The sequence below is a fragment of the Morchella importuna genome, assembly GCF_003444635.1.
Source record: "Morchella importuna strain M04M26 chromosome Unknown Morimp01GS012, whole genome shotgun sequence".
Lineage (NCBI taxonomy): Eukaryota > Fungi > Ascomycota > Pezizomycetes > Pezizales > Morchellaceae > Morchella > Morchella importuna.
Genome location: NW_025763409.1, coordinates 183569 through 198252, shown reverse-complemented (window position 1 = coordinate 198252; position 14684 = coordinate 183569). Strand labels below are relative to the sequence as shown.

The 14684-nt window shown below is 52.2% G+C and overlaps 2 protein-coding genes across 2 annotated transcripts; one reads left to right on the top strand and one right to left on the bottom strand.

Annotated features, from left to right (window-relative positions):
* Nucleotides 1-118: 118 nt before the first annotated feature.
* On the top strand, nt 119-2018 carry LAJ45_04736 (uncharacterized protein; the record flags this gene model as incomplete). Its single annotated transcript, XM_046114313.1, has 10 exons — nt 119-258; nt 340-368; nt 475-517; nt 617-735; nt 830-889; nt 964-976; nt 1082-1211; nt 1322-1672; nt 1755-1894; nt 1976-2018. 10 exons carry the CDS (start codon nt 119-121, stop codon nt 2016-2018), a joined length of 1068 nt encoding a protein of 355 aa, XP_045972339.1.
* A 6791-nt stretch (nt 2019-8809) lies between these two features.
* Nucleotides 8810-14183, bottom strand: LAJ45_04735 (uncharacterized protein; the record flags this gene model as incomplete). The annotated part of the gene is made up of 4 exons (XM_046114312.1): nt 8810-11375; nt 11460-13011; nt 13067-14041; nt 14102-14183. The coding sequence occupies 4 exons, from the start codon at nt 14181-14183 to the stop codon at nt 8810-8812; spliced, it is 5175 nt and encodes a 1724-aa protein (XP_045972338.1).
* Between the last annotated feature and the right edge of the window lie 501 nt (nt 14184-14684).

The window sequence follows — 14684 nt, the reverse complement described above, 5'->3', positions numbered from 1 at the left end:
GTAAAAAAGGAAAACTCCCAAGCCCCATTGCAACTCAAAACCGCTTGACAACATCTAACTACAACCTCTACTATTTACATTTTCAAAAGGTTCGGTTTTTTGTAGGTGTTTTCGCTCAATGTGGGCATATTCCTCTTCTGGTCGAGCATCCACGCTGAGATCGCTGCTGTCGCCGTTGCTTAGGTTCAGAGGAATATCCACTCGTACTATGGCCACCTACACCACCAACACATCCAGCTACAGGATGAACCACACCATGTATGTGTGCTCGCTCCATACCACCCCATACCTCATACCTCATACACTCAGGGAGACGCCTTGCTGACCACTTCCATCCAGGTTGAGGGTCAAGGACCCCAGCAAGAGTGGTATGTTACATATCTACCTAGTTTTCTTCCTTGATCATGAGCGACAGAAGTAGTGGTAGTAGTATTAGAAGGCCGAATCTAATGTGATGATTTGGAAACCATAAAGTCAAGTTTTATGAGGACAACTTCGGCATGAGCTTGATCAGGAAGTCAGTGCCACCCCACCCACCCGCTTGTCTCAGATGGATGATATGTCGCAATTGATGTGTGCAACCCCCTGCTGATATTTGATCTGAGGATCCGTCCAGGCTGGACTTTGAGGAGGCAAAGTTCTCGCTGTACTTCCTGGCCTTTGACACTCCGCAGGCTGTGAGCCACGGGAAGGAGTGGACGGACCGGGAGGGGCTGCTGGAGCTTACCCATAACTGTGGGATCTTCCCCTCCCCCCCCCCCCCCTCTTTTCGCCAGACCGGTGCCAGATTTGTGGTTAGCTGATATCTTGACTTGCGAATCGAGTGTAGATGGAACAGAGAATGATCCAGAGTACAAGGTGAACAACGGGAACGCGGAACCACACAGAGATATATCCCCCCCCCCCCCCCTCCTCCCTCGTCACGGATCGAACGCTCAGCTGACGCTAGGGATGGTGTAACACGCTTTGGTCATATGTAGGATCATCCCGAGTAAAGTCGATCAATCCCGACGTGGTGGTGGGGGGATGGAAGGGGAGGGGAGGATCACGATCATGCAGGGCTGATGATGGGACAATTTAGTGCGTTTTCGGTCGACAACATTGAACACGCCTGTGCACGCCTCGAGTCAAACGGCGTCAGCTTCCAAAAGAAGCTCGCCGACGGCCGCCAAAAGAACATTGCCTTTGCTCTCGACCCCGACGGCTACTGGGTAAGCTTTTTTCTTTTCTTCTTTCCTTCTGAAACAGAATTCGAACCCGACCGCCCTCGGTGAGACATGCGTCGGTCTCAGACAACCGGAACTAACGGCGAAACTAAAAGGTCGAATTGATCGCCCAGGAAGGAAGCCGCGCAGACGCAACAACGACCGACCTCCAATCCTACCGCTTCAACCACACCATGATTCGCGTGAAGGACCCCGAGAAGTCGCTGCAGTTCTACCGCTCCGTGCTGGGAATGAGTCTCCTCCGTACCATGGAAAGGCCGGAGGCCAAGTTCAACCTTTACTTCCTTGGATACCGCCAACCAGGGTACCTGGAGGGCCACCACACCGGTGAGGGAAATCCCTTGGCGTCGATGGAAGGTTTGGTGGAATTGACCTGGAACTATGGCACGGAGAACGATGCGAACTTCAAGTACCACAATGGAAACGATCAGCCTCAGGGCTTTGGGGTAGGGATTTTGTGTTATGAACTCTTTCGTTTTTACTTGTGACTGGTATTGGATTGACTGACATGTCACCCTCTGCTTGAAGCATCTTTGCATTTCTGTTGATGACCTTGACGCCTCTTGTGCCCGATTCGAGGACCTCAATGTCAACTGGAAGAAGCGGTTGACCGACGGCCGGATGAAATCAGTAGCTTTCATTCTGGACCCCGACAACTACTGGATCGAGTGAGATTTCCCCCTGTAGAAAAAGATACAAAACGAGCCTATATAGTCAAAGATTTTACTAATAAATCTTTGTTTTTGCAGAGTCATCCAGAATGAAAAGCTCAAGTCCAGAGCCAACTGGTAAGGCAAGCAGGAATTTTACCTTAGTACGCTTTCTAAGTTTAGCATCAAAAAACAAATGTCCACTGGTCGCGAGCCTATTCTGTCCTGTGCTGTACTGTTCATCTGATTTACGGGTCTAAGCGTTGTACACGTTTCTATTTCTTTTTCAGCTTTCGATTTACAGTTTCTTTCAATTACGCTGAAGAGCATGGCCTTTTATCGAGAAAGGCAGGCGGGCTAGCTGCATAGCGCGATCGGGCCTACTTTCAATGCTTAATCTAGAAACTGTACGCCCATGTTGCGGTCAACCAACAAATAAGAGTTTATCTTTTCAAGTAAAAAAGGTCTCAGATTCCCCCCCCCCCCCCCCCTCACCCATTCACCCCTTCACAGATATGGATAGAGTATGTTTTCAGCCTGTCAACCAGGATGTTCGTTTTGGTGCGCCGTATATCGACTTCCAAATGCACCTTTTGTGCTTGTAAGAATAGTTAAAAAAGCCTATCAGTTGACCGCGCCGGCAAAAGCTGGTGAGGCGACTTTGACGTCAATTCTCAGGTCTGTCCCGATAAACGATGTAACTAACGTAGGTATTGATATTCCCTAGTGAGTCTTGTGCTTACTCTTCTGGGATTGTTGCTGCTTTCCATGTATGTAGAGTACATAATACACTTGACAAAGCTAGAAAATAGAGAAGAGAGAAAGGAAGCGGTGAAGCTCGTATACCTTTCTTTTTCTTTCCAAGTTTAGCCCAGGCTTCCCGAATGGATAGCAAGGGCCACTAGTGGAAATCGCGGCTGTAATCTTTGAAAACAATCGAGTTTCTGGGCGAAGGATTCCCTGTTCAGCCCCCAGGGCATCCTAGACCAATAAGTTTTGCGAGAACCAATTGGCTGCTACCTGCAGCGATCATACACTGGTTGATCGCAACGCATCATACCCATCCATATATACCCTAGCAAATTCCTCTTTTAGCTCCCCCACCCCCCATATTTTGTTCGCAGATAGAAAAAGAGGAAGAGAGAGAGAGAGAGCTAGAGCAGCTGGGTATGTAGTTAGTAGACGATCAAGGATATGTTGGAATTTACAGCCGCACGAAGGCTTGCTTTGTGTATCGCGCAACCCAATGATAAGCGAAAGGTAAAATAACATCAGACGATTTCGGAATTGGACCTACATGTTGTACAAATAGTTACCCACCTGGTCCAGCTAGTCTGCATACCGAGTTAGGCGTATACGTAAAAGTAAGCAATGCATCGACCTATCTGTATGCCAAAGTTGACAGTTTTAAAAGGGCATAAATAGCTTAGCTAAATCTACAGTTAGTATTGGCTCGTTCGTGATTATCTATCACCATTCCGCATCATGTAGGTTATTTAGATACCCTAATCGGGAACGAAGATAGGTAAGAATGTCAGAGTCACACACCCAGAACCTTTCTTTTTTTGCACAAGCAATATGCAAGTAGCTGGCTAGCTAGGCAATCGGTTTGCCTTACCAGTCATTGCCAGCGATGCTGATAGTGGTGACCTTAGGGCTTCACCGGATGTATGCCGACTGATGTATGTATGATAATACACCACCAGTGCAGGTTCAGGTACAGGTACCGTACTACAAATTGCACTTTTTATCTCGCTTCGAGAATCACACAATTTTTCTCAGGAGATGGACAGAATAGTAGAGTATATTGCCAACCCCTACCTGCTCCTACTCTATTCAGTGCTATATATAAGCGACAAACGCGCGTCTTGCAGTGAAGTTTTCGGAAGTGGGAATTTGTGCCTACCGAGCCTCATTTGAGTTTCCGAATTCCGAAGAAACCTTTAATTTTTTTTCTCTTGTCTTTATCCAATGGCCGTCGCCCCGTGGTCTTACCTCATGCATTGGGGTTGGCGGAGGGGGATGAATGCCCGGAATTCTTGAGGCAGAGCAAATTATTGCGGTCCTATCATGCGGGGGAGGCGGGAAATAAGCTTCTACATGAGTAAGTTCCAGTGGCCTCATGCTTATTAGGTAAAGGTTGTCACAAGGGTAATCCCTGGTGAGCCTATTAACGCGAAGGACTTGAAACAGTGAGGTCATGAGAGATCACTCGGACCTTGGTTGAGACGGTTAGTTTATTTCGGGGAGTTGGGGTTATAAAACGGCATGCGATGCAGATCTGTAAAGAAAGGGATAGGTGTACGTACGCGACGGTAGGTCGGCCGAAGGGATACCTGGGTGTACGTATATACTATATATTACCTCGATATATATATCTTGTGTTCGAGGGCGTCCGAAATCAGTTTTATCCCAGGCAATAGCACCCAAAGTACTATTGGTTGCGATCATTATATTTAGTTAGCGCTGGGTATCAGACGAGTGATAATCCGTGACGTAGATGAAACTTTTCTCACCGGTAAATAGGCCCGCTGAAACGCAAACCAAATAGATATAGCTCAGCAAGCAATTGCATGATATTATAGTGGTTCTATTCCTGCAGCATATCTGGCATCAATTGTATTTGGAGCGGTAGAAAGTCGACACAGCAACATGGGAACCTGCATCAGCTCAGTTTCAGCTTTCATCTTTTCGGGAGCGACTGTTGCTGTATACGTACCCCTGACTTTTCACTACCATGATCAGTTGTAAGCTAGTTTTGAGACAGCTGCAACTTTCAGATGTTTATTGAAATATTCCGGGAAACTCTAATATCAGTGATGCAAGAGTCCGAGACGCGGACAAAAACGTTTCCGGCGATTTCGGAGACGGATAGTAAGATGCCATAAGGAAATATACCTCTATCTCGCTTCGGAAGATCCTAAGAGCGTCCCGATGTACCTATACAGTCTTGTACCTGTATCTATAGTAGCCCAACGATCTAGGACATGCCCAGCGCTCTAGGATTCGCCAGCAACGCTGTACTAATGAAATGGTAGATAGACCCCCGTGTCCAGATTTATTGAACATTAGCCAGGTCGATCATAGCCAGTTTCATATTAAGATCTACAAATATATCAACGTTTAGAGTTTTTTCTCCGAGTGTCAATAAAGCTTGACCGTACGGGTGGGTACTTCCGCTCCTGGTTGCCATGGCACGGCTCAGAATCCCAGTTTATTATTATAGGAGGCTTACGAATCAGGTTATATGTGGAATTCACAATAAATTTCTGCTCCAACTGCTGGTATGTGGTTTGTCATCAAAGTGAGAAAAGAAATGGATGAAGAAGTCTTCGCGGATTTGGCTGCTTCTCTCCAACCGCTCATGCAGTTTATCGTAGATGATTATGCCGAAGGCGTACGTATTGAAAGAAAGGCTTGGCTGCCCGACCCCCGGTATTCCCTGGACTTTATCCACACGGCCCGGGAACCCGATTGCTGCTTTTGGACACATATATATATCTATAAATTGTGCTATATACTGGCTTCTTGCTTTCGCAATTGCCCCTATCATATACATATAATCGGACCCAGTCCGTATATATATATGAGTAGATAAATACCTAAGTAGATGACCATCCATTTGGGACACAAAGTATTATAAGCAACGCATATTGCCTGTATTCGATTTACCAAAGTTGGGGTAGATTTTCATGCGCATATTCGTTAACCCTCCACTATAGTGCTCCGCTGGCTCGGGACCCGCGCATAAAAAGAAATTCTCATCTTTGAAGTTCTTTAGGATTAGTGTACCATCGGTAATGCGTTTTCGAGGCGTGATTAGAGTAGAGTACGTGGAATTAATATGAGATGGTAGTTGAGATGGTTCCGGACCCTTTATATCTTGGGAGATGTGGTGGCGCCAGTATCTGTTATAATGCATTGTGCTTTTTCAACTGATAGCAAGCGGTAATCGATTGCATTATAAGCCCATTAATATATGGATATAATCTCCAAGCCACTGTAGTGTCTGGGTAATGTTATGTGACTTGGCTAGGTTCTCTACCGGGACTGTGATTCATATAAAAGTCAAAGGTAACTCAGTGACCTAGACAGCCTTGATGTTGATCGTTTGTACCTAGTATCCCATCAATAATTTTCAGTAATCTAAAATATAGCGAGTAATCAGAATTTCATGTGAATGGAACTCACCGCCTTGATCATCATCCAAAATAGTAGAATGTGAGGCACATATATTGACTACGAGCAAAGATTGAGGTACGTATTGATCCGGTCCATTATAGGATGGGATGAATAATTCTCTGTTCTGGAATTTCAGACTTTGGTGATCAACATAATCAAATAGAATAATTATGGCCGAAGTCGTCAGAAATAGAGGCCACGGCCAAAGCGTCTCTCAATAAAGCGGTATGTAGAGTTGAGAGGCAAATTGCAAAGTAAATGGGAAAAAGGACTTTATCATATCCGTGGCCCCAATGCGGAAGGCACCAGAAATGGAGGCCAATCTAGGTAGAAAAGCTGACTCTATCATGTTCGTGGCTCCAGCGCTCATCTGTTTTTCAACAAGTGCCGGGTTAGCTGCAGAATGTACATGAGGGATGAAAGATGATGGGAGAGGGACGAGAGAGAAACCAATTTACATAAACGTGCCCACAACTCTATGCATTGTTGCAATTTGCTCTAGCTACCTGTATTTGCTCTAGCTATCTGTATTTGTCATAGCTACATAGTACCTGTATTTGTCAATATCCATATACATGCACATGCCTTGACGTAACGTTGTGCTGAGGCGTGGGCGCATTACCACAACACCTACATCTTCACCGGCTACCCCATGGTAGAGACACACTAAAAGATAGTTTTAAACATTTCTTGAAACCAGGACGACATGTTTTAGAGGAATCAATGGGAGGCCTAACTTTAGAACGGTTAGCAGATGAAACCACTACTCGGGAGTCGAAGTGGGCCTGGTTATCCTCCCGGCGGTGCAAACGTACTGCTTCTTCATCTATCCGCCAGCACATGTGTCAGAAGAGGGGTGGGAATGAGTCTAGGAAGACGGCTACTTGCAAATGAACCGATTTATGTTCTCGGGAGGAGGGATTGTCTGGCCTTCCCGCGTAAAACCTTAAAACTGCCACTAGCGCTTCCAAGAAAGTCTAAACCCCATCGAGCGATCGAGTGATATATCGTGAGCATAATTCACAACACTGGCGAGAACCACATCGTGAGCTCATCTAGCATCAAGTCTTTCAAGATATGTACTGCACACATACATAGTTTTCTGTATAAAGAAGTATTTTTCGTCTTACCGGGGCCGTCCTGAAACCGGTTTGATTTTGTTTCTTGACGAATTTCGACGCAAAAAGGGACATTTTCATCTCCAACGCACGCCCAAGACCGTGCTAACAACATGTGGCAGACCAAGAGTATTTTTTGCTATTACACAATCGTCTAATGGGCCGCCCTTCGTAAACTTGCAATTTAGGTCATCTACAAAGAGACTTATTGATATTAGAAGTAACTATCGAAAACGGTTTAAAGCGACACAATTTCCAGTAAGTGGACGTGCTCTGCAATAAAACATGGTACATGACACAACAAGACACCAGCAGTTCGCCATAATCCAAAACGCAGAAACAAAGAGCTAGTGGTTCTACCTCATCTTGGCACATTGCCAAGCTAGCTCAAATATCACTTCTGGCGCAGCATCCACCATGGGCGAGTGGTCTCGTGGATAATAGACTGCTCGTCGGGTTAGACACCGAGTGTTTACCCAGGACACACCGCAAGGTCCTGGGTTCGAACCAGGGGTGGGGGTAGTAACGCTCAATCAGCAATAAGTCGTTACAGTACCTTTTGTTACTTTGCTCTTTTTTTCTTTTTCTTTTCTTTCTTTCCTTTCGTAGTGAAATAAATTACACAGCTAACTCGATACGCCCCGGCCCGTCTTCCTCGCCGGCCTCAATGCGCCTGGTTCGTGGGCCACACTGTGGTGTGTATGCATGTATCTGTGTCCTCGGCGTGGTCGAGGCCAAGTACTGTACGGTACATAGATGTTAACTGTGTCATTTTTTGCACCGTGTGTTACTATAAAGCACATCCCTGGCCGAAAAACTACATGTGTGTTATCTAAGATCTAGACCTTTTCCGAAGAAGAAAAAAAAAAAAAAAAAAAAAAGATATAAAAAACCTCAGCTACTAGCTACATATCTAGGGGTGGATGGTAACACCCTTCCTCCCAGCGGACCAACTTGCTACATGTAAGTACTAAGTACCATGTAGTTACGGTATGGGCACGGATTATATATATAAGGACATGATGGTAAAGCGAGTAGTACTTGAACCTAGATTAAACGCGACATACCCACCAATCACAATCACAAACTCTCACTCGCCGCCCACCCATCTATATGAACCGCACAACCGCACCCTGCTCGATTTTATCTCTAATCTACTTAGTACTGCTACTGCTACAAAAAAAAAAAGAGCTAAAAGGAATAAAAAGAATGGAATATGTAAAGTAGTTACATGTAAAAAATAGACACCCACTAGCTAGCTACGTAATACTAAGTACTTAAACTTCAATGAAGCCATCATGGTCGATCGAGAGCGACAATGCAGCAAGAAGAAGAAGAAAGGGAAAGAAAAAGGGGTAGGGGGTACTAAAAGGGGGTAGAAAAGGTAGAAAAGGTAAGAACAGGTAAAAAAAAAAAAGTAGAAAAAGTAGAAAAGCCAAGTAAAAAAAAAAAAAAAAAAAAAAGATACAAAACCCAATACTCCGACCCAGCCCAAACCAACCCTTTCATAAGCATAAGCACATAAAAACGAAACGAACCATGATACAGATACAGATACGAATACCATAACCACCCCCAGCTAATTCATAACGCACAAAAGAAACCCCCCTCCCCCCCCCCCCTGAACCGCCCACTACTCCCCCTTCCGCAGCGCCAAAATCATCTGCCCCATCTTCTCATCATACGCCCTCCTCTCCGCCTTCAACCTCACCCCAAGCTCCCTCACCTCCGCCACCAGCTCCTCCACCCTCCCCTTCCTCCGCTCCGCATCCCTCAAATGCTTCTTCGCCGCCCCCTTGTACCGCCGCCCGCGCTCATCCAGCTCTAAAATAACCCGCGCGCGCAACCGCAGCCCGCCAATAATCACACGCACTAGCTCGGGGTCCTGAACGCCCTCGGCAACAACGATCTGCTGCTCGTCGCAGCGGGGAAGATCAATATGCGCCGGCAGCGCGCACCGCTCGAGCTCTGTGACGATGATGTGCAGCGCGCGCCGACAAGCCTCGGGGTCCTCCTCACCGCTACCACCATCACCACCGCCACTGCCGCCACCGGTGGTGAACGTAAAGCGCCTCGTCTCCTTCTCCGCCGTGTCATGTAGCAACTGCGCAAACCGTCCCCTCGCCGCCTTCGTCTCCTCCACCGCAACCTCCAGCTCCCCCTTCAAGAACTCCTTCTCCGCCGCGATGCGCTGTGCCGTCTGCTCACCCAGCGTCACCCGCGCCTCCAGCTCCGCGATCGTGCCGGCGCAGGCAGCATGCGTCTCATTCAGCGCCCTGACGCGCTCCTGCAGCTCCCTGACCACCCGCCTCTCACTCTCCGCCTCGCGCCCCGCAACATGCGCCCTCGCCGCACCGTCCAGCTGCCTCCTCAGCACCTCCCCCTCCCTCTCCAGCACCCTCTGTCGCTCCTTCGCCTCCCTCACCACCGCCTCCTTCTCCCCCCTCACCGCCGCCGCCGCCTCCTCCCACGCCGCAATCCGCTTCCGCAACGCGATACTCTCCGTCTCGACAACGCCAACATGGCTCTTCTCCTCCGCCAGCTGTCTCCGCAGCGCCGCCATCTCCTCGTCGGCCGCCGCGCGCCGCCGCTCCCCCTCGGCGCCTTGGCTCTTGAGCATATCAGACAGCCGCTTCGTATCGTTGACCAGCACGCGCAGCGCCTCCTTCTCCTCCTCGAGCGCCGCTGCCCGCTCCTCGCTGTCGCCCACCCGCCCCTCCAGCGCCTCATTGTCCGCCTCGAGCGCGCGCAGCTGCTGCTCTGCCTCCGCGAGCTTCTCGCGCACCTGGTCGGCGGCGGCCTCGGCCTCCTTCGCGGCGGTGGCGCGCTGCTCCTCGCTGGCGCGCAGCTTCTCGGCCATGTCTGCTGTCGCGCGGCGGAGCATCTTCTCGTGCTGCTCGGCTGTGTCTTTAACCCTCGCCTCGCTCTCGGCCAGCAGGCGCTTCACGAGCGTATGTTCCGTCCTCAGCTGCCTGATCCCGAACGCCGCAAGCGTCGCCTTATCCAGCGGCTCATCCAGCCCCGCCTGCTCCGCAACCTTGCGCAGACTCATCTCGGCCTCCTCGACCGCGTCCTCAAAGTCCTCGCGCTCGCCCGAGCCGTGCAGCTCCGTGATGATCTGGTCGAGGCCGTCGTCGTAGTACTGCGAGATCTCGCGCGACTTCTCGTCGAGCCAGTCCTCAACCTCCTCCTCGTCAATGAGCCGCGAGCTGCCGTGGTCCACGGGCATCAGGTTCACCATCTCGTCCAGCTCAGCCTGCAGGTGCCGCACCAGCCCGTCCTTCTCCTCGAGCAGGTTGCTGAACTTTGCCGTGTCGGCGTCGTGCGCCTGCTGCTGCTCAATCAGCTTCTCTTGCAGATTCTCCGCGCTGCCCTCGCCGCTGAAGGCGCGGCGGCGCTCCAGCGCCTCCCGCAACTGCGTGACGGCGCGCTCCTTCTCCTCCAGCGCCTCCCTTGCATCGCGGAGCTGCCCCTCCGTCGCCGCCAGCCGGTCCTCAAGCCCCAAGCTCTTCTGGCGCACCCCCTTAATAACATCACCACGCTCACTAAGCTTGCTCACCACCTTGTTGATCTCACGGCCGTGGCTCTCCGCCTTCTGCTCCAGCGTCTTGACATGGCTCTCGAGCCCCAGCGCGCGCTGGCGATTCTGCAGCGCCAGCTTCTGCACATCATTATACTGCGTGCGCCAGTGCATGACGAGGTTATCCTTGCGCTCGTTCTCGGCGCGCAGCTCCGTCTCCTTGCGGGCGACAATCTCGAGGAGGGCCTCGAGCTCCATGACGCGGCGGCGCAGCGAGCCGACGTCCTCGGAGGTGGAGGCGTCGAAGGAGTCGTCTGCTAGTGGTGGTGGGAGGGGCGGGGCCCGCATGTCGAGGTTGCTGGAGCTGAGGTCGTGGAACGAGTCGTCGATCTTGATGTTGTTGCTCTCGAGCAGCTTGCGGAAGTGGTTGTTTTCAGCCTCGGCCTGTGCCATGCGCACCCAGAGGGTCTTGCTGGAGCCTTCGAGCTCGCTGATGAGGTCTTTGGACTCGTTGATGGACGCGGGCGTGTGTGCTCTGGCGTCGTCGTCGTCGTCTTGTGTGGCGGGCGCTTTGGAGGCTGCACCGCCGGCGGTGGTGGTGCTGCTGCTGTGGTGGAAGTCCTGCAGTGCAGACCAATGGCGGTTTCCACGGGCACCTTCACTCTCGCTCTCGCCCTCACTATCCACCCATCATCATCAGCACCCACTCACACTCACATCCACACCTACACCCCATATCAAAAGAGAAAGAAAAAACACATACCTATACTCCACACTCCTCCCCACCTCCTCCTCCTCCTCCGAGAAGCTCCTACGATCCTGCTCCTCCTTCGTCTCCCCCACACGCATCGGCACCACCAGCCCCTTACTCGCCATCCACGCCTTGATCTCCACAGGATCACTCTTACTCCTCCCCCTATCCCTCTCCCTATCCTCCCTCCCCTCTCTATCCTTCCCCTCCCTTCCAACCCCAACCGTCTCCTCAGACGCCACCGAACTCCCCATCACCTTCCCCCCACCAATCGGCGTAAACTCCTGCTGCTTATACCGCGCCGGAATGCTCGCAAACGAGAACCCACTGCCCAGGCTCGAAAAGTCCGGCGGGTTGTCCGTCTCGGGCTCAAAACTGGATGGCGGCTGTGTGTGCGTGGGAGAGGTGGGCGAGCTGGGCGTGGGCGAGGTGAGGAGGAGGTCGTTGAACGACTTTTTGCCAATGAGCGTGGTGGAGCGCGGGGGTGGCACTTTGTGGATTTCGGCGATTGATGGGCGGCTGCTGCTGCTGGGGATGTTGTTGTTGTTGGTAGTTGCAGCGGTGGTGGTAGTGGTGGTAGTGAGCGGAGGGGGCTTCGGCTTGACGTTAGCCTTGACCGGCGACTCAGTCGATGGCAGCTCAATGGGCGGATCTGAGAAGAACTGCGGCATCGTGGGATCAAACGGCGACATCTTCTTTCTTGATGGCTCGACTTCTTTCGTTGGTGATGATGCTGATGTTGTAGTGTGTGGTTGTTGTGGATGTGGTGGGAGTCGACTATCCGTGTCGTCGTCGTCGTCGCCGTCGTCGCCACCAGCCGTCGTCTCCTCCCCAAGCGAGTGATAAACCGTGTTCTGCACCTCTTTCTCTTTCCCCTTCCTGTTCCCGTCCCCGCTCCCATTCACCCCCCTGCCACCACGCCGCTTATCACCCGCACCGCCATAGCCCTCCACACCACCCATGGGTAACCGCTCCTCCTCCATCACCCCCACCTCCCCATCCCCCTCCCCATCATCATCACCATCATCAAAAAAGCTCCTCCGCCCCCCATCATCATCACCACTATCCTCATCCCCCCCCACAAACCCACTCTCCTCCCCCATCCCCGCCCCCACCACACCCCCCACCCTCCTCCAATGCCCCACCGGCTCCGCGTGCCCCTCATCCATGGACGAATTCAGCCAATTCAGATACCTCGGCGTCTTCCCCAGAAAGCTCTCTTCTGGCGACGAGTGCGGGTGCTCGGGAAGCTCCGGCTCTGTGTTGTGGTTAGTGCGGCGCTTCTGCGGTGATGCGCTCCGCCGGCGCGGGATGTGCGGGATGAGGGGGGAAGGTGCGAGGGCGGGGTTCTTGCGTGTGGGTTTGGGTTTGGGATTGGCGGGTGTGTGGGGGTCGGGGGCGCGTGCGGTGCGTGCGGTGGGGTGTGGGTATGGGATGGGGATGGGGATGGGAGGGCCTGTGGGTGCTGGTGGTGGGATTGGGGGTTCACCGGCGGGGTGGTGGAGGGGGGTTGTGGTTGTGGTTGTGGTTGTGGGCTTTGGTTTCAATCGGGGGTGTGCGTGGTCTATTCGCAAAAGTACGATGTTCTGGCGCTTTGTTCCGCGCGTTGCTATTATCACTTGTTGTAGACTGCGGCCTCTGTGGGTCAGAATCGGGAGCTTTATTCCGCCCATTACCATCCTGCGGCTTCTGTTCCGAAGCTGCATCCACGTCCCCTCCTCCCGGCGCAGTCCCAAGCGGCGTGCCAGATCTCGACGACCCAGGCGCCTTGTTTCCCGCATTTCCCCCATTCCCATTCCCGTTCCCGTTTGCACCCCCGGTCGTGGCGGCGGCTTCCTCTAAACTTGTCCTGGGAGCATCGCCACCAACCGGAGGTGGTGTAGATTGATTCCCGGGCCCCTTTCGCCGCCCATACATATCCCCGGCGATTGGATACTGCGGCTCGATTCCCGGGCCCTGCGACACCAAGCTGCGTCTGTTTGTGTTTGCGTTCGCATCTGACGGTGGCAGAGGCTGCGATTCCGCATCGTGGTTCTGAGCGTGGGTGTTTCCAGCGGGGATGATGGCTGTGCTTGTAACATCCTCAATCATAGTAGTAGCAGTAGCAGGAGCACTAGCTGGTGTAGTAGCAGTAGCAGTAGGTCGAACAATACTCTCATCTACAACCGCACCCGTACGCGACACCTCACCTGCAACCTTAGCCCCACTCCCCTCCGCCTCTTCCTCTTCTTTCGAGTCTTTCCTTCCCGGGCCAATGCCCCCAAGCGTCAATCTCGGCGGCGGCGATGCCCTCCTGCCATTGCCCGCGCGCGCGCCAAACGCCTCCTTCTCCCTCAACAGCAGCCTCCGTGGCGGCGGCGGCCCGCTATTTCCATTTCGGTTCTGACTGTGCAGCTCCTCCGGCGACGAGGGGAGCATGCGCTGGTACCCGTCCCACGGCCGGGAGCCGGTGGCGCGCAGGAATGTCTCGTCGCCCTCGTCGTCGCCGTCGGAGGAGGAGGAGTCGTGCGAAGTGGGGGCGTGGTTGATGAAGGAGGAGGTTGGGACGTGGGGCTCGGTGGTACGGTTGCGGCGTTTACGTGGTGGGGGGAGAACTACGGGGGTGGGTTAGCTGGAAGAGAGGGGGTTGGGGACAGGACGGGACAGGGACGTACGGGAGAGGTCGAAGGTGCTGTCGGTGGGGGAGGGGAGGGTGGCGTGGCCGTCGCTGGAGGGGGAGGCGTAGGCTTCGTCCATGGTGGGTGGTGGTGGGTAGGTGTGTGGTGTACTCTATACTGGGGGGGGGGGGGGGGGGTGTTGTGGTGACTTGGACAGTTGGAGTGAGTGTAGATGTTGTGTGTGTGTGTGTGTGTGTGTGTGTGTTGATATGAAAAGGAATGTGATGTGTGTAGGGGAGAGAGAGAGAAGAGAGAGAGAGAGAAGAGAGCTTGGCTGTGGATGGCTGGGTGGTTGGTTGGTTAGCTGGCTTGTTCAAACAAACAAGTGTCACGGAAAGAAGATGCAGGGTTAGGGGGGAGAAGTGAGGTGAGGTTCTTAGTACGAGTGTTAATGTGAGTATTAAGGTGTGTATCAATCCGTATATTTGTGTCAGTGGGGCTCTCCTCTCTCTTTTCTTCTCTCTCTTCTCTCTTCTCTTCTCTCTCTCTCCTCTCTTCACCTTCTATCTCTCCACTCTTCCTCTCTTCCTCTTCCCTCTTTCCCTTCCCTCTTCCCCTTCCCCCTTCCTCCCCCGTTTTC